Genomic DNA, 27512 nt, shown 5'->3' on the forward strand with positions numbered 1-27512 from the left:
AAGCAGTTACTAGTGTCTTTTCATTTCAAGCAGCTGTAAGATAAGCTCGGGGAAGGGAGTAGGTCAGGGTCTATTTTTTCTCATTTCAAGTCATCTGGTCTAATGGACATACTCTTCGTAAATGCTTTTTAAGGTGAGATTTATTTTCTTTTTTGCTAGATAGGTCTTCCCGTCGGTATGTTTGAATTGCCTACGGCCGCGGTTTCATTAGCGTTAAAGTAAATTATAAATTCGATCGTATATCGACATAGGATCGTAGTTTTTAATTCCACATTTAAACCATCGTAAGTGTTTTAAAATGAACATCCGGGATAAGATTATTGTACCATAGTCGTTTCAATCTCATCAGGTACTGGTAAAATTACGAATTTCTCTAGAATGACCTAAATCCTTTATTTGAATCGGAGGGGCTCGAAAAGGTACCTTTTTTTCCTCTGCGGAACTGAACAAGCTAGTCACATTAATATTTTTTTTTACCCCCTAAGTAGATTTTTTTAAAATGGATTATATGGCTCTCTTTATGAGGACGAAAAGGCATGGCTTTGAATGAAAATGGTCGTGGCTCCTGACTGAACACATTGTGGTTTTAAAGAAGCAGCGGCCTCCCTCGCCCGTCTCTGCGCCATTGGCTCTCACTGCCGTCAATCCTCTTCCAGTCTCGAATCCCTTCCACCCATTGGCTCCCTTTATCTTGTTCCCCCCCCTTTGTGTGGGCGGGCTTTGCGTTTGCCGGCTCGGCTGGATTACGTGCCATTCATTCTGCAGTGCGTAGGTCTTTGCAGGGTTTGGTGGTGGGGGGGTGTATATCCTGCGACTTGACCCTTTTAAATATGCAAACTGCGACTTCCCCCCGCCTTTATACTTCGTGTAAATGAGTCTTAAACGCGTGTACGCGGGAGCAGTCCCGCTGCCGTTTTTTATATCCTTTAAAAAGCTCACGGATGGCAATTCAAAGACTCAAGACTGCAAAATAGTGGCTGAGCTCCGTCGGCAGGGTTTGTAGGGACATCAATTTAGGCTTGTAACGCGAATATCTTTGCGAAGTTTTTTTTTTTAAAAAAAGTTCTTGTTCCCTTAGAACGCTCATTTCAGGAAAGCAGATATCGGCTTCTTAGAGGGCCCTGGCCTCGCTTCCTATTTGAAAGGTTTCAACTTCACCGGTGAGCCGCCCTGGTTGTCTGGCTGACCGTCTTCCTGCTGCCGATCCCATCTCTTTCTCATCTGTGTAAGTTCCTTTATTTTATGCCCTATAAAACTTTTAAATGTGTACAGTCTCTTCACTTTTTATCTGGTTTGAAAGTGTATTTTCTGAGGAAAGCAAGTTATCAAGAGCTAAGAATCATTCTTGGGCAAGTTATAGACTTAAAGTCTTTTGAAAGCTCTAACTCGCATTACAGTGTAGACATCTTAAAATGGAGATTTGGGTACAAGTAGATTGTCTGCTTTTCTTGTAATTTTTAACTAATTTTTAACTCGGTTTGATTGCACAACTGAAAGCTAGTTGTTACCAGGCCTCTTCCTGAGACGGTAGAAGGGAGGGGGGGCGCTCTGATATTCTGATTAACGCTTACCTTTTCTACCGCAGAGAACCCCAGCAGTCTAGTTGGAATAATGAGCGTCTTCAACTCGGCCGAATTTGACTTTGCCTTCCTCGATGAAGGTTTCACTGCCAGAGACATCGTCGAACAAAAAATCAATGAAGTTTCCCTGTCTGTAAGTAATTTTGGTGAAAACCCTGCTTTCTTTTTTTGCTGGCTTCTGTTGTACTACTAAACGTAACCTTATGGCTTCGGTCTTTCCAGGATGACAAGGATGCCTTCTATGTTGCTGACCTTGGGGATGTCCTTAAGAAGCACCTGCGATGGGTCAGAGCACTGCCCCGCGTCACTCCATTTTATGCTGTGAAGTGCAATGATAGCAAAGCTGTGGTGATGACCCTTGCATCTTTGGGGGCAGGATTTGATTGTGCTAGCAAGGTAATATCTGCTTTTCAGTGGTGGAGGCTTGACCGACGCATGTTTTGAAGTATCGAGTCATCACTGAGATGTGGGGGGGATTAACCATTGATGCCTTTCTTTCCCCCACAGACTGAAATTCAGCTTGTTCAGAACATTGGAGTCTCCCCTGAGAGGATCATCTATGCAAACCCTTGCAAACAAGTTTCGCAAATTAAATATGCTGCTGCCCAGGGTGTGCAGAAGATGACCTTTGATAGCGAAGTGGAGTTGATGAAAGTGGCAAGAAGCCATAGCAATGCAAAGTAGGTTGTTTTTTTTTTTTCCCTGCTTCTCCCAGGTCTGCTGAGTCAATACACTGTTTAATGTTAAACATGTTGCTTATCTCCAGGCTGGTTCTTCGAATTGCTACAGATGACTCCAAGGCCGTTTGCCGCTTGAGTGTGAAGTTTGGAGCTACGCTAAAAACTAGCCGTCTCCTTTTGGAAAGGGCAAAGGAGCTGGGTGTGGACATCATTGGTGTAAGGTAAATAGTTATTTGGAAAGAGTGACAATCTCCCTTAATGTATAAAGCTGACGTATCTGAGAAGGTCTGTATCTCAGCATTGTATAGCGAAACCTGATTTTTTTTTGTAATGTTCTACAATTTAATACCTGGTTTTCGGTTACAATTTCTGTTTTTCTTAAACCTAGCTTCCACGTGGGAAGTGGTTGTACTGACCCAGACACTTTCAGCCAAGCCATTTCTGATGCGCGCTGTGTCTTTGATATGGGCGTAAGTATGTTAAATGTGTTACTAGTGTCTTTTTGGACTTCATTTAGTGCGAAAGCAATAATCTGAAACTTCTGTAGCTGTTAATATCAAAGTGTTGGCTTGAAGTTGAAAATGGACAATTTTGTAAAGCAATATCTACTCTTTTAGGAAGAACTTGGGTTCAACATGACGCTCCTGGATATTGGTGGTGGCTTTCCTGGTTCGGAGGATGTGAAACTTAAATTTGAAGAGGTAACTTGATATAAGTTTTTTATGGGAGAAGGACTTTAATAACCTGATTTGGGGGATGCTCTGACTTTATTTTTAATCCTAACTAACTATACGCCATGCACTATCACTGGGTTGACAAAACAGTGAGTTTTTTTGCAAGTCTTTAGAGTGATGTGAAAATGCCTGATTCAACAAATTTAGTAAATCACATGGAGGTGAGGGGCAGTGCTAAGACCTGGGTCTGTTACTGTGCAGGAATTGTCTGTGGCTGATCCCTTAAAGTATTTTTTTTTTTTCCTTTCTCAGATAACTGCTGTAATTAATCCTGCCCTTGATAAGTACTTCCCTGCTGATTCTGGAGTCCAGATCATTGCTGAACCAGGCCGATACTATGTTGCATCTGCCTATACCTTAGCAGTCAACATCATTGCCAAGAAGGTGGTCCTGAAGGAACAGTCGGCCTCTGATGGTAAGGATTGTGCTTATAATTGATCTGAGGGGTGTTTACTTTTTTTGCTTTGTGGGTAAATGCTGAGGATTAGGTTTAAAAGTCTGAGTAGGTAAGCTCATAATTTTCCCCATTTCTTCTCTCCTAGATGAAGATGATGGGACCAATGACAAAACTTTGATGTATTATGTCAATGATGGAGTGTATGGGTCCTTCAACTGCATCCTGTATGACCATGCCCATGTATTGCCTGTTCTCCATAAGGTAAAAAGTTTTTCCAACTTCTCGGTTGGTTCCCCGATTTTACCATTTATTTGCTTGGAAACTCAATTTTATTTTTTCTTCCACTTTCAGAAGCCAAAGCCAGATGAAAAGTTCTTCACCTGCAGCATTTGGGGACCAACGTGTGATGGCCTGGATCGCATTGTTGAGCTCTGCGGTATGCCGGAACTCCAGGTTGGAGACTGGATGCTGTTTGAGAACATGGGAGCTTACACAGTGGCTGCATCATCCACCTTTAATGGGTTCCAGAAACCAGACATTCACTACGTGATGTCAAGGCCTGCTTGGTTAGTACCAGATGATTAATTCACAATATGTTCACAATATGGGACTTCCCATCTTTATAATTCTGATCCCTTACCATTTTTCTTTTTCCTCCCTCCATCAAGGCAACTGATGCAACAAATCCAGGAGCAAGGTTTGATCCAGCCAGTGGAGGAGCTGTGTCCTAGCACTATGCCCATATGCTGCGCCTGGGAGAGTGGAATAGAGCTTCCTTCATCCTCATGTTCCACACGTGTGCTGTAACCAGCTTTTCTGGGAGGGAGGAGAAGGGGGCAGTAGTGTTGGGGACCAGTAATAGGCAGAGTGAAGGCAACTGTATGTAGTACTTCTATATGTAAGCTTGGCATTTTGTCTTGGAAGAAAAACTGCTCTTCTACCTCCTAGTGTGTCATACCAACTTTATTCTGAGATTTAGTACCATGATTGTTCCTGCAAATAACTGGATTTTAGTAGTTGGTCAGGTGTGTGTGGAATAAATTGCTGAGCATGACATGTTCTCAAACTTCACGGCATTAGGATTTTTGAGGAGGTTTTTCCTGAAAGGGTGTGGGCTGTTACAGATCCAGAATAAATTCTCCTCTTCCATGTAGAAACCTTAATTATGAGTTTGCATACATATTTGCCTTCTACTTAAGACTTGGAAGCCAGTTATATTTCAAAAATGGATGTGAAAGAGATGGGATTGCATTTTACACTGTTCCTATGGAAACGTTTTTAAATTTTGTATTTTTATAAGTAAAATGCTTAGTGAAAATTAATTGGTGTATTTGTTTCCTTAATTTGTCCTTTTTATAGCAATGGGTGTTAAGTAGATGCACTGTAGTAGCCTTTCGTTTGGTATTTAGTTTTTAGCTAGGCCTTCAATTTTTGGTTCGGCTGAGCTTCTTGACCTCTAGACTCACTTCATGATGCATTGAAATTAAACACCGCTCCATCTGAGCTTAATGGTGTGGTGGGGGGGTTTAGAGTTTGGGATTCATCTACTTAGAAAAGGCAACAAACTTCAAATTCACTTCAGAATTTAAGAACCAAGTCTCAATTATAAGAAATGCAGCATGTGTTGGCTTCCAAGGTTGGGAACCCCTAAATAGTTAACGTGAGTGGCATCACCTCATTGAATGAGCACAAGCCCTGGAGTCTAGATTTTCCATAAGTTAAGTGCTTTTTAGGAAGAGCACTACATGCAAAAATAAATGAGCTTCTGTATATCATGCCATCCAGGCACTGCCTAGATCAGGCTGTTCTTCCTGTCTGAGTGGCTGGGCAAGGAGGTAACCTGTTAAGGAGGGGAATTGATATCAACGATGAATATGAAAGGACTACAACATTGAGAGTTCCTCTCGCTCCTTAAAAGAGTTTGCAACAATTTTGAGTGATACTGCAAACCTGGGAAAGGTTTTGTGATCCTATAAGCCTAAAATAGGAACTACCTAGTCTAAATGTGAGAGATTACATCTGACACAAACGCAACATAGCGCATCACTCAATCAACTCGGTCCCTGTTGTCAAATATGGTGGTGGCAGGATTGTTATAATTCTGCTTCTCATCACCAGGGACTGGTAAGTATGTCAAGCCTGAATGAAATGTGGCAAAGTAGAGGTGTATTTTTTGAGGAAAGGTCACTCTTCAGCAGGACAGTAACCCAAAGTACAGGGCCAGAGCTACACTGGAATGGTTTAAAAATAAGAACCGAAAGTAACCTGGAGTTGAAAGAAAAAAACTTGCAGCTGTAATTGTTCCCCAAATTTGTGAGTTCATGGGTATGAATACTTATGGAATTATTTTCTCTCGTAGACTTTGGAAATTAATTTAACCTAAGATGTTTCTAAGTTTGAGACTTCAGGTTTTTAAAAAAAAAAACATGTTTCTCCTTTTCCATTTTCACGAAATCAGATGCCATAGGAAAGACACTACTTTGCAATGGCCAAAGATAAATTTTTCACAGCTTTGCAACCAACAATTTAAAACTGTTTTGAGTTCTACAGTCACCTGTCTCAAAATTTGGCAGTAAATCAGGTTTCCTTAACATAGTTAACTGAGCACCAGTGTTATTTTCTCAGTGTTAAGTTTCAACTTGGTTGATCAATGCTGGGCACAACCTCCTTCCATCCATTTTCTAACTACTTTTCCAAAACTGGGTTGTGGGAAAGCTGGAGTCTGTCCTATCAAAGCAAGAGGTGCAAGGCAGGGTATACCCTGAATGGGACACCAGTCCATTAAAGGACACACAATATTCCCAGAAGCCAATTAACATACCGGCACCAGACAAGAATCCACACAAATATGATGAGCATACAAACTCCAGAGGCCTGGAATTGAACCCGGGACCCCAGCACTGCACGGGAGCGAAGGTAGCCTCTCTGCCACCCCAATCCCTAGGCGCTGTTTCTTCAAAAGCTGTTAAATCTGTGGCTATTACACATTTCAAAAGCTTGGCAGCTCTACTTGAATTTACAATCTGATTTATTCTCACAAACATTAGAAAGGTTGCAAATGAGAGGAGGCCCTTGGGCCCAAAGGGTCTGTTCGGTAATAATTTTCATTAATAGTGTTAGTCAATTAAAGTGACATACACTAACATTGATAGTATTTCATCAAATTTAACGTTGATAAATAATTGCTGAATTTTGGTTTTATTAAAACCAAATATTAAGTAATACAGTATTTACTACTGTAAATATTAATGTAGTAATATATTTTGAATATTTGTGTATATACAGTACACTTCATTTAATACTTTAATCATCTTAATAAGGCTAGCAATGGGCTAGTGGTTTCCCTACTTAACTTAGATCTAAAGAAATAAAATACTTTTATGGTTCTTATTATTTAAGCATATTGCCTATTTCAGATACTCCATTTAGGAAGCAAAGGGATTTCTCAGCCACAGTAGTGCCACCTGTTAAATTCAGTCATTAAGGATCCATTGTAATGAAACCTTAGCAGTTTGTATGTATTAAACACACTAATTAAGGACTAGTTAGTATTGTAAGGGGACATGCTTACCAAAGTTATTTCTGATTTTCATTCAAGCCTCTACACCGTCTAAATATGTTATTAGTTTGCAGGGAACTGGCATAGAGAGAGAAATGTATCTTGTTTAAAAACTAGTAGTGCTGCACAATAACAGAAACGCATGTATGTCAAGTGTACAACGACTGTCGTATTCCTGACAGAGAACATTCAAGTAGGAGTACCAAGAAGTCGGTTTACAGGGACACATGCAGGGATTATTTGGTAATCCACAGATGCTTACTGACATTTGTGTTCATGGATTGGCTAGACCATGGTGCCACAGTTGTTTTGCTCTCACTCTTAATTGCATTGTAAAGGAGGAGTAGAAAGACCATCTGCCACTAAAATGTAGCCCTCTTTGGATAGACAACCTCAGAAGACCTACTTTTAGGGGATCTCAAAGGCAAAAACTGCAAGGAGTTCACAGAGCTGCTGACTGGCATGTCAGGGTAATATCCTTAGTCATATTTTGTCATGTGTGGTTCCAAAATAAATAGGAGCTCTTTCCAAAACATGGGTTTTAGACAAAAGAAAATACAGAAATCAATAAGTACACTGAGGAATTAATGTCTTCACAACAGCACTCTATACAGCAGAGTAGGTTTGAAACTTAAAATACCTAAACTGGATGAAAAAAGTATTTAAATGTTTATCCTAGATTTATTTATTCCTGTGTGCATGTTCTCTCTCAGTTTTAATCACTCTTATTGCATGTTTCAAAACAGGTTTTAGTTAATAAAAATCTGAAAATACTGTGCTTTTTTGTATTTCATTCAATTATTTTAAAATCTACATATCTATGTAAAACCTTCAGATACTGCTCAAGATAAGGTTGTTTTTCTTACCTTCTGGTTCTTTATCTGTCTTTTGTTGCTCTTTCTCTTTAGAATGCTTAGGCGGATAACCACATCTGAAGGATACATACAATTCTTAAGCAGTTCTACTTGTGCTGTATTTGTTCTAAAATTCCCTTAAAGGCATTCAATTTTTAAAATACAAGATTCAGTTTGACGCAGGTATTAAAATAATCTGATTGATGCTTACTGCAGGCATATTACATGCACAGATGGGATGGAAAATTGCTGAAAAATGACATGAAAATAAATTGACAATTTTAACGATTCTCCCCTCAGCAAACCTTGAGACACATTCTGTGCTGAAATTCACTTGTTCACATTTTGACTTTGGCCATTATACATTGGTGCAACATTTTAAAATGAGAAATTAATTTTAGTTTTACCTTACCTATAGTTTATAGTTTTTTTAATTTTAGGAAATTACATTAGGAATGATTACAATTTAAGATAGCTGAGGCCAATTGAACCTGACTGCTGTTATCCCTCCTGAACACTTCATATTGGCTGTTCGTACAGTGCCTTGCGAAAGTATTCGGCCCCCTTGAACTTTTCAACCTTTTGCCACATTTCAGGCTTCAAACATAAAGATATAATTTTTTTATTTTATGTGAAGAATCACCAACAAGTGGGACACAATTGTGAAGTGGAACGAAATCTATTGGATTTTTTAAACTTTTTTAACTAATAAAAAAAATGAAAAGTGGGGCGTGCAAAATTATTCGGCCCCCTTGCGTTAATACTTTGTAGAGCCACCTTTTGCTGCGATTACAGCTGCAAGTCGCTTGGGGTATGTCTCTATCAGTTTTGCACATCGAGAGACTGAAATTCTTGCCCATTCTTCCTTGCAAAACAGCTCGAGCTCAGTGAGGTTGGATGGAGAGCGTTTGTGAACAGCAGTTTTCAGCTCTTTCCACAGATTCTCGATTGGATTCAGGTCTGGACTTTGACTTGGCCATTCAAACACCTGGATACGTTTATTTGTGAACCATTCCTTTGTAGATTTTGCTGTATGTTTGGGATCATTGTCTTGTTGGAAGATAAATCTCCATCCCAGTTTCAGGTCTTTTGCAGACTCCAACAGGTTTTCATCCAGAATGGTCCTGTATTTGGCTGCATCCACCTTCCCCTCAATTTTAACCATCTTCACTGTCCCTGCTGAAGAAAAGCAGGCCCAAACCATGATGCTGCCACCACCATGTTTGACAGTGGGGATGGTGTGTTGAGGGTGATGAGCTGTGTTGCTTTTACGCCAAACATATCGTTTTGCATTGTGGCCAAAAAGTTCGATTTTGGTTTCATCTGACCAGAGCACCTTCTTCCACATGTTTGGGGTGTCTCCCAGGTGGCTTGTGGCAAACTTTAGACGAGACTTTTTATGGATATCTTTGAGAAATGGCTTTCTTCTTGCCACTCTTCCATAAAGGCCAAATTTGTGCAGTGTAAGACTGATTGTTGTCCTATGGACAGACTCTCCCACCTCAGCTGTAGTTCTCTGCAGTTCATCCAGAGTGATCATGGGCCTCTTGGCTGCATCTCTGATCAGTCTTCTCCTTGTCTGAGCTGAAAGTTTAGAGGGACGGCCAGGTCTTGGTAGATTTGCAGTGGTCTGATACTCCTTCCATTTCAAGATGATCGCTTGCACAGTGCTCCTTGGGATGTTTGAAGCTTGGGAAATCTTTTTGTATCCAAATCCGGCTTTAAACTTCTCCACAACAGTATTACGGACCTGCCTGGTGTGTTCCTTGGTCTTCATGATGCTCTCTGCGCTTTCAACAGAACTTGAGACTATCACAGAGCAGGTGCATTTATACAGAGACTTGATTACACACAGGTGGATTCTATTTATCACCATCAGTCATTTAGGACAACATTGGATCATTCAGAGATCCTCGCTGAACTTCTGGAGTGAGTTTGCTGCACTGAAAGTAAAGGGGCCGAATAATTTTGCACGCCCCACTTTTCATTTTTTTATTAGTTAAAAAAGTTTCAAAAATCCAATAGATTTCGTTCCACTTCACAATTGTGTCCCACTTGTTGGTGATTCTTCACATAAAATAAAAAATTTATATCTTTATGTTTGAAGCCTGAAATGTGGCAAAAGGTTGAAAAGTTCAAGGGGGCCGAATACTTTCGCAAGGCACTGTATATACGTTGCCTTGAGCTGTTGTGATGAGTTTTTGAAGATTCCGATCAAAGTTTAATTTAAATTTGGTTTCATCTCATTTAAACTAAGCACTATTAGTAACATTCAGCTGTGTTTCCTACTGTTACAACAGGAGAGACTTAAAGCAAATTGTTGGTCCTCCTAACACACATAGATAGTAGACACTGTGTTTAAGATGTGAAAGACCTTTGCGCAGCTGTGTATTTAGCAACAAAGCAAATATTTATGTCTTAATGTTTATCACTAAAATTCTTTGTAGAGATATACATCACAATAATTTTTAAATATTCCATTACTTTTAAAAAGCACTGCTTTTGTATCTCACACACACAATTTTCAGACATTTTTGCCATATATATTATGTGGTTATCTGTAACTCCATGTGTAATATATTTCATAATAGGTTCTTACCAAAGTGCAATGAGGCAGATAGTTGCTATAGATTGACTTGAGAGTCCTTTATATCGGATGGAATGTCGTAGCTGCTTACTTGGTATGAGTTGCGTCAGTAATCAGGCTAAGGAATCCAGAAGCTAGAGCCGGGATGAATAGGACACAATTGAAGGACTAGTTGAAAATGAAGCAGGCAGGGCTCAAGTAAGAGCAGGGACTAAAACAGTGCAGCTTGCAACCATGGTAATAAACCAGGCAGAGTTCAGTAACATAATCAGAAGATGAGGTCAGGCAAAGGGAAGATCCGAAGACAAGGTCAGCAGTGTAAGGAAGGAATGCGGAGAGAAAGTCAGGAATGTAGGATGGGCTGATCAGAAAAACTGAAGATCTGTGGTAATATAAACAGACTCAATGTCAGAGCGCCCAATGAAACCCTGGAAAGGTTTAAATATCCCTGATTGAGTAACTTACCAGGGGCTGATTGCAAGTAGCAACAGATGGCACAAGTTCAGCTGGTGATAGGCTGTTCAAAATCCCTCATGGGAATCCAATTTGTTGCCATGGTAGTTGATGACTGCAAGCCATGGCTAGCTGCAGTGACAGTGCCCACCCTCAGAGGGTGCTCTCCTAGTGTCCAACATGGTTTCTTAAGGTTCTGGACATGGAAAGCATAGATCATGCGAGGAGCCTTGGAGGCTCCCCTGCACCCTCCTAGAGTCAAATGAGTTGTGGCCAGAGTTCTTCAGATACCTCGATGGGCAGTGTAACAGATTCAGGCTTCTTGATTTGATTGTAGAATGTCAGTGAAATCCATTGCCCAAGGTGTCAGGGAAGAGTGAGTTGATACATTTTGGCATTCACACATTCCATGATTTTATGCAGACAGAAATATTGAGGTGCCAATCTGGGCAATCTGAGGAGAGGTATAAAATGCGTGGCCTTGGGAAACCAGTCAACAACTGTGAAAATAACTGAATTACCTTAGTAACATGGGAGACCCATGAGAACAACTGTGGATATGGATTCTAATGCATGCCCTTGTACTGGAGGTGGCTGTAGTATTAAGGCTGTGGTAGCTGTACGAGAAGCTTTGGCTCTGGAGTAGACTGACCAGGTGGCAACTAAGGCCTTGACATCAGACCTCAGGGTGGGCCACCAGGGATGTATATGTTCCAGGGTCCTTTGGATGCCTGCGTGTCGTGCAAGCCTGGAAGCGTGACCCCATTTTGCACCCTTGACCTGGAGTGTTGGGGAACAAAGAGTTTATCTGCTGGAGCTTCTGGCGGCAAGAGATTTGATGCAATTGCTGCCGACAATGCTTGCTCAATGTCCAAGAGAGTGGCACCAATTCACGGATATGAATGGCTCTGGTCTGCGGCTCTTTGAGAGTGTGAATTCTTGATAGGGTGTCAGATTTCCCATTCTACAACACCGGTTGATATGATACCTTAAAATTGAACCGGGAGAAGAATAGGATCCAAACCATCTTTCAAGGGTTTAATTTATTTGCCTTTTCAATGTACTGCAGGTTAAGGTGATCAGTGTAGACCACAAATGGATGAGTAGCCCCTTGAAGGAGATGTCTCTACTCCTCCAGGGCCATCCTTATTGCCAACAGTTTCCAGGTGGCCACATCAGCTCTGCGCTGGACAGTTTCAGAGAGAAAAAGTTGAAGTTGTCAACCCAGTCTTGAAAGACATTAAGTGTTGGAAGATGTCTGGAACATTACAGAGACCGAAGGGAGTCACAAGATACTCATAATGCCCTGTACTGATGCAGGCTGTCTTCCATTCATCTTTGTCTCTGTTCCGGACCAGGTTGTAGGCCCCCCCAAGTTAATTTTACTGAATATCCTGGCATGACTGACCTTCTCCAGGAGTGATGTAGATAGTAAAGGGTAGTTTCTTAAGGTGATTTTGTTTATTATTGAGTACTTTATTAAGTCCCTGTACTCAATGCATTCAATTAAATTCAATTCAATTTATTTTTATATAGTGCCTTTCACAACAAGGTTGCCCCAAGGCACTTAACAATGCAATTGACGATCATGGTTTCTGTGTGTTAGTACTACATTAAGATCTCTGTAGACCAGTAAATTCCTCCTAAACGATAGCTATATCCACGATGTCCCTCTTGGATCCATGGCAGTGATGTAGCATCCAACTCAGATGGTACCATCTGGACACATGGGGAGGAGAATAGGATAGTTTGATCAGAACAGATGTATCTACCTGGTGGGCCAACATAGAGACACACAATGGCATGTACAGCAGCACCAGCAGCCATGGCTGCAGCAGGCTATAATGTCAGGTGTGAGTAGGCTAGGCTGAAGTAATAGGTCTTAAGTCTGGATTTGAATACTGGTAAACATTAATAAGTTCACAAAACAAAAAGTTTTCACTCATCCAAGTCTTTACTTTATTATCTTTTACTTTACTTTATTAATGCAATTAACTAAAATGATAATAGAAGAGTTGTCTTTTGGTGTAAACGAAATGTATATTTGCGTGTCATCAGCATATGAATTAAAGTTTATATTATGTTTTCGTATTATCCTACTTAGTGGCAGCATGTAGAGAGAGAACAATATTGGTCCCGGCACTGATCCCTGTGGTACCCCAAATTGAACTGGTGACATTGATGAAGCAGTACAATTATTAAATATTTGAACATAATGAAAACGATTACTTAAAATGATTATGACCCCGCGCAGAACAGTGACAATCACACCCCCGTCAGTAGTTAACAGAATATAATTTACGACTCTTGTTAATGCAGTTTCAGTGCTGTGGCCTGGGCGGAAACCAGACTTTCTCAAGTATATTATTTGAATCCATAAACGATTGCAGTTGGGCCACAACTATTCTCTCAAGAATTTTAGATAGAAATGGGACGTTTGAAACAGGCCTGTAGTTGTTAAGAACTTGTGGATCCAAATTTGACTTCTTAAAGAGCGATCTAACAACCAATACCTTAAATTGGTCAGGTACAACGCCTGATGCAAGGGATATGTTCATTATACTAATTATAGGTCCTGCCAGTACTTCGAGGGAATCTTTGAGTTGAGTGAATGCATGGCTGCAGAGAGCCATCTTTTTTTGAAAAATGAAAACCCATCCCGTACTGGTGATGTGGATAGGTGGATATATCCCATCTCTAGATTCTACTCAATATACTCCTTCACAGCTTGCGACTGAGGAAGAGAGAGTACAGGCCACCTCTATGGGGCTTAGCTCCAGACAGAAGGTCAAGAGGACAGTCAGTCTTGGTTTGGAGGCAGAGACTGGGCCTTAGTTTTACAGAAGACACCCTAGAATTTTAGGTATTGTGGTGGAAGTCAAAAGAAATCAATGTTAGTGACAACAAGCAGGTGAGCAGGAATTTTCCCCAACATTCTGCTCCCCATCTCAGGAGCTCTATCTGGCTATGGGCTGTGGTTCTGGAGCCAAGGAAAGCAGACTACCAGTGGGCATCATGGAGATGGAAGACACAGAGGTTGTAACTCTTCTGTATCTGTGCGTGAAACCAATCTTCAGGGTGATGAATCTAGTTTGTTGTCAGATCATTCCAGTGCCTAGGGGTCTACCTTCCAGGGCCTGAACAGGAATTTCGGGTGTGCGTAGAACTAAGTGAATCCCAGGGACAAAGACCAGCTGGAGGTAAAAAAAAATTATTTGCTGCTCCTGATAAAGGCCTCAAGATCATAAGAGATGAAAAGCCCAGGTGATATTGGCATGGATGAAGAATTACCATGAGTTTCAAGAAGAAGTCATTGAACCACTCAGTAACCAGCCAAAGCTCCCTACAACTCACAACTGGCAACCTACTGAAACTAAGCAGGTGTGAGTCTGGTCAGTATCAGAACGGTCAGATATATGGTATGTCAATGATCCAAATAGTGAGATTTGATTATCTTTTAACTGTCTTTCCCCAGTCAAGTGTGTTTTTAGATCTGCTGTTTGTATATACTTTTAAACATAACATAGCACAGTACATGCTGAATACTGTATGTGCACTGTATATATAGACTAGACAGATATATGTTGTTGTGTATATCCGGTCGCTCTCGAGTGAGCACACCAGAGCAGGACCGACATATCAGACCGGTCCATCTGAGATATCGTTTCAGATCTGCCACTCATACTGCTGCTGAAACTGCCGGCTGTCACAGATGTCAGAAAGCGCAAGCCGTGGAATGGCAGGAGAGCAAAAAAGACCCCATGCGTAGCGGCAAAACAGGGAATAGCCCGGGCTCAGCAGGTCAGACGATGTCGGGTAGAAACCTATGCCCTAAGGCTGCGGAGGAGACGACCTGGTGCTAGGCGGGTCTCAAGACATCTGAACCCTCAATGCTGAGCGAGGAGGAAAGGGTGACCTTATATACCCAAACAAACACACACTGGAATGACCAGCAAGGAAACTAAGAACAGGGCAGAGTAGGAGCGCCCTCTAGCTGTAGAGGGCATGACACTGGCAGACAATGCCTGCATCAGTGATGGGACAGTGAGGCTCCATGCTGCTGGGCTTAGAGCAAGGCGACCTGTCAGAAGCCCTCTGCTCACACCTCCTAGACACACACCAACTGGCTTGGGGACCAAACAGAGGCTGTGATGGACTCGTCAGCAGTGGCATCAGGTCCTCTTCATGGATGAATCACTCTTCAGCCTGTTCCACACAGACAGGAGAGCCAGAGTGTGGAGGAGGAGGTGTTGTGTTTCTTTTTTCCATCAGTATACATGGAAATACACATACAGTATACACATTAATTTATATTTTCTTTAATACCAGGGTAGTACACTGAATATTTTCCATTGGTAATAATATGTGTTTTGCTACCACTGGTGACATGAGTATTAGCATATGACAGTTAAACACAGTAGAAAGTCTAAACTACCACTTGCCAGAATGAATGAGCATTCAGTAAACCTTCAAAAGGTACCACTGACAAATAACCATAGGCTAACAGACAAAATTTACAACATTTATTGTGCTGAATAATTTAGTAGATAACAATGTCGTTTCATTTGCAATGTGACAATATTATGTTTATAACAACATATATCTGTCTAGTCTATACAGTATATACAGTGCACATACAGTATTCAGCACGTACTGTACTATGTTATGTTTAAAAGCATATACAAACAGCAGCTCTAAAAACACACTTGACTGGGGAAAGACAGTTAAAAGATAATCAAATCTTCAAAAAGGTCAGACTGAGAATTTAAAACAAGACAGTAGGTATTGTTTGGTAGGTATATTTATTCTATGGAAAATTAAGTCAGTTCAGGACAATTAGTGTCACACTCTGAAAATCACAAATTAAATAATGAGTGAAATGAAACATCGTGCCATTGGGAGATTCAATAAAAGCCTGGTATGTAAATTGTTTGCATGCTACACGAGAAAACTCTGCAATTGATATGCGTGTCTTGTTACCACAAGCACAAGCTTAAACGACAGTGGGCACACTGAAGAACACATGAGGAATGGAACACTGGACAAAGGAAATATCAAACTTTACTTCTGTCCATAATGTTTGTATGAAGCTTTTGATAAGGAAAGGAGCTGAAAGTGCAGTGTTTTTTGGATATAACTATTGTATTAAAATCGTATTAATCTTCACTCTGTGAGCCTAGTAGAACTTAAATTTTCATATCTCTGCCTGAATCCCTTCTTAATACTTTTAGATCTTTTATTACAGTGCCATCAAAGTATTTTCTTTGTGAAACAGTTTTGTGAATCCCCAAAATTGCAATAATCTAAGTGGAAAACACAGGTATGATTAGATTCAATGTAACATTAATTCAGTAAAATGAAGGATGTAAAGAAGAGAAATGTAAAACAGTGAACACGGACTGTCAAATCTGCCAGTATTACTGTTTAATTTGCAACACACAACAACAACAATAATAATGCCATTAAAAATGTTGTATACAACAGTCCTATACAACGGGCTAAGACACTTGCTCAGTAACATGCTCTCTTATGTAAAGATGTATTGTATGTACTTTATAGCTGTACACAAGCCTTCTCTGCACCCAGCTTCAACACGATCATACAGTAACTGTTTATAACCTCTTGCACCGTGGGCAAAAATATCTCGGTAGTTAATTCTATTTATATGGGCAAAAGATATACTATATATAAGTTTTGAACAATAAAGGCTTTTATTACTGGGCTAACATACTGTATGTAAGAGAAAATTCTTCAAGCCTGCTTTTACTAAATTCCTTGTTACATGGTAGGCCACAGATGTGTTCTAATGAATTGGTCTCAGAAAATCATGCATATAATGTCATTAACTTTATAACCTTGATGGTTTTGTTCATATTGTTAAAACATAAAATACCACCTTAATGTATTCTCAGAAGTGTCGGATATTCCCAGAAGTGTCAGATATACTATATGTAAATGAACCAAATCGTGAGATTGTCATGGGTGAAGAAGAAAAGCCTGTTTCTCCAATGCAATGCCTCGTACCAAGTTCCATTAAAACAGAGTTTGATTATTTGGTTTACGAGACATAAAATGAACAAGTCCCAGCCAGTGATCTCCCACATCACAGTGCTAGAACCAAAATACTTGATTCAGCATACCCTTCAAGATATTACTTCATGAAAGCAACATTTGATCCATTTTAATAAGAAACAAACAGTAACAGTCATAAAAGGCATTTTTAAAATGCTGATGAAGTATTTTATTTTATTTTATTTAAACTCAAGGTACTCTACTAAATGTTTTCCATTGGCAATAATATGTGTTTTGGTACTGCTGGTGACATGAGTACTAGAACAGTTAAATACAGTAAAACATCTAAACTAGTACCTGTCAGAATGAATGAGCATTCAGTAAAAATGTAAGAGGTATCACTGACATACTATAAAGAATATATAGAGCAGCTCTGAAAATGTCTTGAAAACACTTGACTGGGAAACTTGAGAGATGTTTAAATCTTAATTGAAAAGGATAATCAAGTCAAATAGGTCAGAAAAACAAGATACTTGTTTGAAGGGAATATTTATTCTCTGAAGAAATCAATTAGTTCAATTCTACAGTATTTGTGTCATCCACTGAAAACTGCAGATTAAAAGAGTTATAAAATTTGTTCATGCAATAAAATGACAACTAAAATGAAACAATGTGAAAAACACAAACACCACACAGATGACAGCCTAAGAATTCATGGTCCCAGAGCTGCAAAGTTGCAATGGCAAGTAATGTACCACCATGCCAACTTTGCTTACACTCTTTTCTATTAAAATAAACTTAAATAAAAACTATACATCTCTGACATATCATTCTATATTAGAAACGGAAAATTCCAATGATCTGCTGTGTTAATGATACGTATTGTAGCACGCTTTGCTCCGTCTGTTAGTTCTTTGCTCTCAGTTCTTTACCATTTTCAGCCCCTTGACAGTTACATGAATGTGTTGACTGCCATCTAGTGGCCAATCGGGAGATTACAGCTCAACACCAATGGGTGTTGAAGTACAATTACAATTGCATCTATTTTCAGCACTGTTCTGAATTACAGATTTATTTATCTGTCTTAATAATTGGCTTCTTAAGAAAATGCTGTTGTTATTGCATTTTTTTTATACTTTTTAAAAGTGGCATCTCAAATTTATGTTGCCCAATATGAAAACTGAAATTTATAGATATATTCCTTGGTTATTTCCTTATTTTTAAATGCATAGATACATCTGTATGTTGATATGCCTGAAGCTAATGTTTACTTTGGCAGGCTTGCATTTTATGTTGGTATTATTAGAACGCAGTGCTTTCATGTCAACATCATGTTCGGCTGGATCTAAACCAAAACTAATAAACAGGTATCACCTGTTTCAGCTTCCTTCCAATGGCCTCCTATTGATTCTGGGGAAAAATAATGAATATATTTCTGCTCTGCTTTAAGAGCTTGAATAGTTTGGCTCCTAAATACACCAGTCTGCTGTTAATTCCTTAAACACCTACAACTCGTGTACGCTGTTTGAACCCTAGCCTTGTTTTGTCCAAACTATATCTTCTGTTGGCCCAAGGCCATGGAATTACCTCTCAGCCCCTGTCAGATCTTGCAAGCCAGTAAAACTTTTAAATTTCACCTCAAAGCTTCACTTCTTTCTATTTACTGTATTAAATTGTGTACTTGTGTACTTCTAATGGTTTTGCTTTGTTTTATTGTCATTGTCAACACTCTCAAATGATGTCTTAAAACTCACTTTTATTCTCAAGATTTTAATTCTAGTTTGTATGCGTCTCCATTGTTATATGGTTTAATTTGTAATCTAGTGGATCCAAATGCACTACTTTTTATGAAATAAAATTAATTTTTCTTATTTCTACTCCTGCCACTACTACTAATAATGCTTCCACGTCCACCACATATTTATTTCTCTGCTTGTTTATTTTCTGTACTGTACATACTGTCTCTATTTATTATTAACTGTCTACATTGTGTGGTGTTACAGTATCTCTTGTACTGTGTTGTCTGCTGTACTGTGCATGTCCTGAGACATATGGCAGATAAACTCTTCTATTTCTGTCTATCTCTTAAGAACCATGGACTGTTGGCAATTTTAACAGGAAGCCTGAAACCAGAGAACTACACAGTAAATGAGTTATCATGCCTTAAAGGGATGAGCTAAAATATTGTACTTTGGGGACGGGCCCATATTTAGCCTTCTGAAACTATTTTTTGTGAAAAAGATAAATGGAAATAAAAAGCCAATGTGATACAGAACATAATCAACAGATACACAAACCAAGTAACTATAGAAACAAAAGCACACATAAAAACAACTAAGAGAAAGAAGATTGATTGCCCAAGGCTAAGTATAATATTCCTCATCAGCCCTCAGTGTGCTGTGTGTTTCACAGCAGTCTCAGAGATGTCTTTTTAATGGGAAAGAAAATGGTACATGGATATCTCTAAGAACTCAGGTTGATGAGAAAAGGTTTGATTGGTAAAAGAAAACATTGAAGATGAGTATTTAGAAATAATGCTTGGCTTTTTCAACTCTGAGATGAAAAATAAGGAGAAAAAATGTGCTCTAGAAATAGTTAGAGTGTTAGTGTGTAAGTAGAATTGAAGTTTAGAGGCTCTTTTGATGTTGTAAAAATAAAATATACAATAGTGGCACAAAACTATTCCATTCTTCAGTACAATTGATACCCCACTGGAAGGAACCTTGTGAACAAAGGACTTATTGCTTATAATTAAGAAAAAAAGATAAAACTGTTGAGCTGGACTTGACAGTTTCCTTAACCTCCTTCTGTATTGAAATTCTGTTGGATGATCTTGACAGAAAAGTGGGGAAAAAAGAACAAACCTAGCATAAAATTCTTGGTGCTTAATTTGCATGACAGAAAGGACATGGGTTAAAAGGTGATTAATTATTATTGTGACAGATATTTAAACGTGTGTAACATAATACTAAGGTTCTGAACAGAAGTAATTCATAGTAAGTGAAGGAGTATTTTCATACAAAAAAGGTTCAAGTAATAAATATGGGATTCCAATTTTTAAAAGTTTAAAAATACTATATGTTATTGAAATATTTATTAAATATTTCTAAGTAACACTGTAGACATCATCCTTAGCATTATCCTTACTGTTGTTATGACCAGACATCTTTAACGTAGAAACATGAGATCTGGTCAAATCAAAGTAGTCATATGACAAAAAACAAAAACAAAATATAACTGGGAATTTCTTGAAAGGTTACCTTTTTGTCTAAGAAATATATACTGATGTAATAATTAAATATGAGGCACAACTGGTTTATGATGCAAATTGTGGCTAGCTGTGAATGTTGCAATAAATTACCGTAACATATTAACATGCCACATCCTGAGAAAAGGGAAATATGAAAGGAATAAACTGGATTCCAGAGAACATTTTTATAATCATTTCTGTGTTTTCTCCCATTATCTAATGGCATTGATAGGTATACATTTTAAGTGATATTCCTTATTACTACCTGGATAGCTGGAAAAGATATATTAGCTGGAAAAGATCCGACCACTCAATTTCAATGGACACAATACAAACAAGAGCATAACAGGCATGATGTTAGCTTTTCTTAAGGTTTGATTAAATCTTAACAGGTTTTATACTCTGGTTAATATCACTCTATGACATTTTAAATTCTAATGAATTACATGAAATGATAATTTACACCCAATTCGGAGGAATAATGAGGTCTATAGGAGAAAATAAACACTCACTAACATTCATCCATCCCTTTTCAAACTGCTTCATCCAATTCAGGATCATGGGGGAGCCGGAACCTATGCTGGGAAGCAACGGGCTCTAGGCAGGATACACCCTGGATGGGATGCCTGTTCATCACGGGATACACGTTCACACCAGGGCTAGTTTTCCCAGAAGCCAAATAACCTACTGGTATGAATTTGGGCTGTGGGAGGAAACCAGAGCTCCTAATGAAAATCCCCGTACACACAGGAAGAAAATACAAACTCCACACAGATAGTACCCCTGGTCTCCGTGCTGTGAGGCAGGAATGTTAACCACTGCACCGCTGTGCCATCTTTGTGAAAACAGAGGTAAACCTTTATCACTGTACTACAACACACTGAGGTTCTAATTCACCAATTGATGCACATATTTGATCTTCTTGACTGTTCAGAATTTTAGTTTACTGTTTCTTTGCTCCTTCCTGGGTTTCACAAATACTCTACTTTAAGGGTGCTCTTTCCAGCTGTAATAGGGATAAGCACAGGGATATGACAATATACTGTATAAGTTTACCACTAGTCATGCCAATTTCATTAGTGTGGACATTCATGCATCAGTTATTGTATAATAACTAGCAAGTGCTGCATAGTGTTCTTATTTTTTTTTCTAAGCCTTGTTTCCTTTCTGTCTCTCTTATTCAGGTGCAGACTCCCCCTGAACTGTACCCCCACAGATCATGCGATCAGCAGCTCAGCAAAGGAGTATCAATCAGCTATGTGTCAGGGGAGTCAACAGTCACGGCGATTTCATTACTGCGTGCTACTAAGACTTTATAAAGATGTCTCTGAGGACACAAGAAATAGGAGAAACATTTTGGTAAATGGACTTCGGTTGAGTGACATTAAGAGCTTAAGTGGTGGGAATTCTTTTTTCTGAATGCTTTGGGCTGTATGGGGTAAACCTGGTTGGTCTGTTACTATTAAGAAATGCTCTGAGTTCAAACTTTGAGATGTTTTACTGTTTCGCATTCACTCTCTTCTCTGTAAAGCGGTCTATGAACTGAGCTGGTTTTTCTTGCTTTTAGGTGACAACTCGTTTTTTTATATAGATGTAATCAGTGTGTTTTTATTGCTTAAATTGTTACAGTATGTGAATATAATAGATTGTTTCTTCAAAGTTTAATGATATTTTAGCATATTTTTCTTAGCCTGGACAAATCACTTTGCATGCCTAAAAGGTTTGTTTTGTTTGTAAAATTCTTTATAAGCACATTTTACTGTTAAAAAAAAGTTTTTGTGGGTTTAAGTGCGGTGTTCTTTTTCTGTCGTTGACACCATGTTGCATTCACAAATTGGAGAAATAATACCATGTGGCCATGTCAAGATACTTTTTCTTCTTTTTATTTAAAGCTGTGGCTTTATCCTTTACAAATCCACATTGCCACACAAATGTGAAGCTATCTCTCCAACTTGCTTTCCCCTACTTCTGATTAAATAATTAATGGAAGCTGAACGGAAAGGTGAAGGTTCAGGGGGAGAAGCTGGTGCTCTTCCCCTTCCCCAATCATTCAATTTTCTTTTTGCTATTTAAACCCTATCCACGCTGACACATGTGTCTAAAGTTTTGAATTCCTTCCACCTTCCTCCTCCTCTTTCCTGCTGTCTTTGCACCCAGGTTCCCTCCCGGGAGGTAAGTGCAGTTCACTTCCTGACCTCAGGTTGGCAGTGCCCACCGTGATCCCTCCTGGGGAGGCTCTCACAGTGTGAGCCAGAGGGGACCCCCGGCCACATTGTTCTCAGCAGCTCGACCTAATAATTCTCCTGCTCTCAGTCCCCTGAGGGCACAGCCCAGTTGCGAGGCAGCACCTCCAAAGAGATTCTCAGCGAGTCAGGGGACTTCCTTCTCAAACAGCTTACTCTTCATTCTCCACCCCTGGGGCAGTGGCTCTCAAAGCGATTCCTCCAGTCAAGGGGGTCTTTCTCTTTCCTCTTGAGGGATTCGTTCCCAGCTGTGAGGCAGCGCCCCCCATGTGACTCTCAGGGAGTCAGGGGACTCTTCTTATTCCATTTCTGTCCCCTGAGGGCCCAGCACCCAGTCACAAGGCTGCACCCCTCATGTGACTCTCAGCGTGTCTGGAGAGTCTTCCTCTTCCTTCTCTACCCCTGAGGGCCCAGCTCCCAGTCGTGAGGCAGCGCCTCTCAAGCGACTCTCCGCGGGTCAGGGGTGTTTATGTTTTCATGCCCCAGAGGGTACCGGGTCAGCCAACCCAAATGGACCACTAGGGTTCCCCAGCGCAGTCCGGGTGCTTACTGGGTGCTACTTTCCTGTACTTTTCCCCTGATTCTCCCCTTGAACAAACAACGTAGGGCATAACTGTATACAAAAAAATCTTACAAGGAGCGGTTTTGCCTATTTGTTGAAGTCCTGTGGCTTACATTTTAGGCAACACAGCTGAATGAGTGCAGTTCTGAAATGTGTGGATAATAGCAATTACAAATCCCATGGAATGTATTAAGATGAAAACATAAAACCAGTTTTAAAATATCGCCCAGACAGAAACGTTAAAGTTAATTAGCCTGTGATTAAGAACTTGGCTTAAGCAAAAAGCAGATGGCACAGTGGTCCCCAGGACTGGAACTGAGTGCCACTGCACTGTTACAAATATATGCCTAAGTACAGTATGATCATTTTTTTATTCTTCCACATGATTCAAGCCATCTGTTTTAAAAAAGTGCGACATTTGAAAATATTCTCACATCACAAGCCAATTTTTTTTATTTCTTTTTGTAATCTTCCAGAACATGATTTTGGACTGGCTTCTTGTAATGATTGAATAGAACCAAAGATGAAGAAGAATTACCTGTTTGATAGACTCATAAGAAGCTACCTGAAAATGTAGTTAATTCCTTTTGAACTGAAATGGAACTGCTGTATGTACAGTATATTACATGCACAGTAGCTTTAGGCTTATCCATATGGATGTGATTCATGAGAATCAATCATGTCAGAGGAAAGAATAATTTCTAACTCTTGGTTAAACACGCTTGAGGAGAGTCATTAACTATGCAGTGTTTTTTTCCTTCACCTCTGCTTTGTTTGCCATTCTAAAGAAGGGTTGAGCCTTCAGAAGAAGAAGCTTTTTAAACAGTATTTGACAGCTTTTAAGATTTCAACAAATATTGAAGATGGGCGCAGGAGAGGTGTATGTATTCAATCCCAGTCTTTTTCCTGGTTCAGAATTAGTTAATTGTCTCTCTGCATTTGTGCATTTTTTTAATCAATGGAAACAGAGATGATCAGCTGAGCACTAGTGACAGGTTATTTGATTATATGTATTAAATATTATAGTGATTATATAGCCAATGCCAGTATAAGAGTGAATTGCTTGAGTTTTTGTTTTCATATAAATAAATGTTAGTAGTTCAGGTGGGTAGCTGTGTCAGCATGCGTAGGCTGCAAAGGAACAAGTTATAGGTTTATTCCATGCTGAAAAAAAGAAGAAAGAGAACACAACATTTCGGCTGTGGAGCCTTCTTCAGGTGTGAGAGAGACAGGGCAGTAGGCAAAGGTAAAGTAGCGGGAGAACAAAGGTTGGGAGGGAGGAGGAGTGAGAGGCGGGAGCAGGGGACAGAAAGAGAGGCCAATCAGGAGGTGTGAAGTCAGAATGGGTGCAGAGAGGTGTGAAATGAAACTTCCAATGAATGGAGAAAATTTAAAAGACCAGTAATCTGTCGTTAAGGGAAGGGAGAATGTGTGATCCTAGCTGCAGAATAATTTTAGTTTCGGTGGTCTTTCTGATGTACTGTATAAGTTCGGAAAACCATCTTTGAGAACACAGATGGAGAGATTAGAGTGGTCGTGGCCGTCAGAGGTGAAATGAGAAACAATGGGCTTGGAGAGATCTTTAATCTTCACAGCCCTGATGTGTTCTCTGAATCTGTCTCCGAGTCTCCTTCCTGTTTCTCCAATGTAGATGGCTGGGCATTTACTGCAAGAGATACAGTAAATAAGGTTGCTGGAGGTACAAGATGCTGTCTGAGTGATCCAGAATTGTCCTGAGGGGCCTTGAATGAGTGTGGTGGTGGCTGTGTACTTGCAGGTGATACAGCGAGCTCTGTTGCAAGGGAAAGTGCCTGGTGTGGATGGTTGTTGAGGGTGGTCAAGGGAGCTGTGAACAAGGAGGTTACGCAGATTAGGTGGTCGGCGATATGAGATGATAGTGTGATCAGAAAAGAGGGCCCCAATGGAGGGATCATCCTGTAGGATGGAAAAGTTCTGGTTAATGGTCCTGGGGATAGGAAGTGTGTTAGGGTGGTAAGGAAGCACCAAAGGAATGCGGTTGTTACGGCGGGAGTTCCTGATCGGGTTGATGGTCCGGGGGGTGTTTTTGGCTCGGGCAAGGGCCCTGTCAATCACACTGCTGGGGTATCCTCTGTTGATGAAAAATGAGTACATTTCGAGGGCTTGGTTCTCGAAGTCGATGTTGTTGCTGCATAGTCGTCATAACCTAAGGAACTGTGAAAAAGGAAGAGAGTTTTTAGTGTGGTTGGGGTGAAATGAGCTGTACAGGAGGTAGCTGTGTGAATCCGTGGGTTTGTAATAAACTGAAGTGGACAGTCGGGTGTAGTTGATAGACAAGTGGATGTCTAGAAACGGAAGAGTGGTGGAAGATATGTTAACCGTATATTTGAGGGACGGGTGGAAGCTGGTGAAATGGTGCAGGAAGAATTCAAGCTCATCGTTGGAGCATGTGGCTGCACCGACGCAGTCATCAATATATCGTTTGTAGAGGTCAGGGACATAGCCAGTGTAGGAAGCAAAGAAGCGTTCTTCTACCCAGCCGACAAAAATGTAAGCATAGCTGGGTCCCATTCTGGTGCCCATGGCAACTCCACTGACCTGTTGGTAAAAAAGAAACTAACTAAATAAATGTTAGTCTTCGAAGGTGAATCCTGCAGTTTAATGGCCTGTTTTGACAATTGGCTTCTAACTGTAAATTGACCCTGAGACAGGCTATTTATCAGATAGCTGCGGTGCTGAAGTCACTCCTATCTGTAGCTGTGAAAAGCTCAGATAAATCCTAGGCTATTCACAGACTACTTCTCATTTCAGAAGCAGTGAAAAACAATTATGGGAGCAACATGACAAAACTGGGTATAAGGGAGCCAGTAGGATCAGAACATTGTGCAATTATATCTTTCTCCATCTGTCTTGTTAGTCGCTGTTATGTTATTTCAAGCGATGCAACTGAACTGGAAATTTGTCTTTCTTTGTGCAATTGAATAGCATATCAGCATTGTTAATTTTACAGTCTAATAGCTGACTTTTGATTTGAGCAGTTCATAATCATAGTTCAGATTAATGCTATCTGACCTGTCTGCTGTGGTTGGGAATACTGCTAGCTGTGCTGAAGCTGTTGGAAAAATTCTTGCTTGAAATTTGTTAAAACAGAACAACAGAGAGCTGAATAAGTTTAAAAATAACATAGTGCTGATCTGAGTTAATGGTACTGTTAATTCAAAATCAAATGAAAAATGAAATTATTCATCAAATGGTTTATCTGATTTTTTTATTGCTGGTATATATATATTTTACTTAAAGGCTGTGATGACAGTATTTCTCCACGTTGTTATTTCCACAGACTATTTCCAACCAAGAGTAAAGATCAACGGTTATGTAACATACATGTATATCTTCTTTCCTGCACTGTTTCACATCCATCAGAACACACTCCAACACACACAAATCCCTCCAAAGAAATAAAAAATGGTCTTAGCCACTAGGTGCTCACAAATCTGAGAGACTAATTTTCTTTCATTTTGAAATGAAAGAAGCTCTGCAGAGCCACTGAAAATTTGTATACATTTGCTTTCATATTTACAGTATTTATTTTACCGGGAAAAAAGAAAGTATCACATGTTAATGCTCGATTGATACACTAAGAGGCTGCTTTATTGTGATTCTCCTTCAATGCAGCTTCCTTTCTGCCTTAATTAAAGATCTTAATTAAAGATCGCGTCTTCATAGACTGCCAGAAAATAGTGAAAACAGTCAAATTCCACCTAGTTGGTATATTTGTGAAAGATCAAGTAATAAAAATAAAAACGGAAATGCCACTAAAAAATAGCTGTTGTCAACTGATCCACATTCATGTATCTCCTGTGTATTATTTCACTACAAAATATCAATTATGTTACTTGCCTAGAAATGAAACGGAAACAGGTGATATAATGACTTCAAGTGGACAGAAGTCATTTGTGAAAGAAGACCGGAAAACAAGAGAGACTGAACCTATTTAATTTTCATTTAAAATAATAGACAAAGATGAAGATTATTTTGGGGACTCTATATAGAATGTGTTACTTTAATTTTAAAAAGGTAAATTGCTCAAGCTTTAAAAAAGCTAGTCTTAGTCTTCCATACAGTTTTCTCAGCGTGTTTTGTATACTGTAGATAGGTAGGACTCAAAGTCTTTGTGTGTGCACTTCAATAGAACAGGAAATGTAAAAGTTATGATTAAACTCATTTTTGAATAAAATTATTTTGCTTGTGGGATACATTGGCCATAAAAATGGCCGTGCATTTTCATTTACATTAAAACAGATTATTATTAGACATACTGTACTGCAGACATGCTCTTCACTATTCACAAAAATGCACATTACCTGCCTTTTAGATTCTGGGTTGTTTTAATCATTGAAAAACTGAGATGAGCTAACAACAGAGCTAACAGCTCATTCAAGCTGCATTTAACATGGTAACTAACACTGTTAATATTTTAGGCACAGAAAACTTAATCTTTTATTTTTCTCTAGTAGCATTCCTTATACAACATTGATTATCATTTTCATCTTGCAAATATAACTGATGCCACTTTCTTCTATAAATACAAAGTGTTTTGCCACTCTGAAGACAACTCTGGT

The 27512-nt window shown here is 39.5% G+C and overlaps 1 protein-coding gene across 1 annotated transcript; it reads left to right on the plus strand.

Moving 5' to 3' along the window:
- odc1 (ornithine decarboxylase 1) lies at positions 1-4713 on the plus strand. The gene is made up of 12 exons (XM_006626044.3): positions 1-133; positions 1079-1225; positions 1586-1713; positions 1803-1976; positions 2088-2260; positions 2347-2481; positions 2649-2730; positions 2878-2961; positions 3247-3409; positions 3537-3652; positions 3743-3957; positions 4060-4713. The coding sequence occupies exons 3-12, from the start codon at positions 1612-1614 to the stop codon at positions 4196-4198; spliced, it is 1383 nt and encodes a 460-aa protein (XP_006626107.1). The 5' UTR covers positions 1-133; positions 1079-1225; positions 1586-1611; the 3' UTR covers positions 4199-4713.
- Positions 4714-27512: the final 22799 nt, after the last annotated feature.

This window comes from Lepisosteus oculatus, chromosome 2 (genome assembly GCF_040954835.1).
Source record: "Lepisosteus oculatus isolate fLepOcu1 chromosome 2, fLepOcu1.hap2, whole genome shotgun sequence".
In the NCBI taxonomy this organism is placed as follows: domain Eukaryota; kingdom Metazoa; phylum Chordata; class Actinopteri; order Semionotiformes; family Lepisosteidae; genus Lepisosteus; species Lepisosteus oculatus.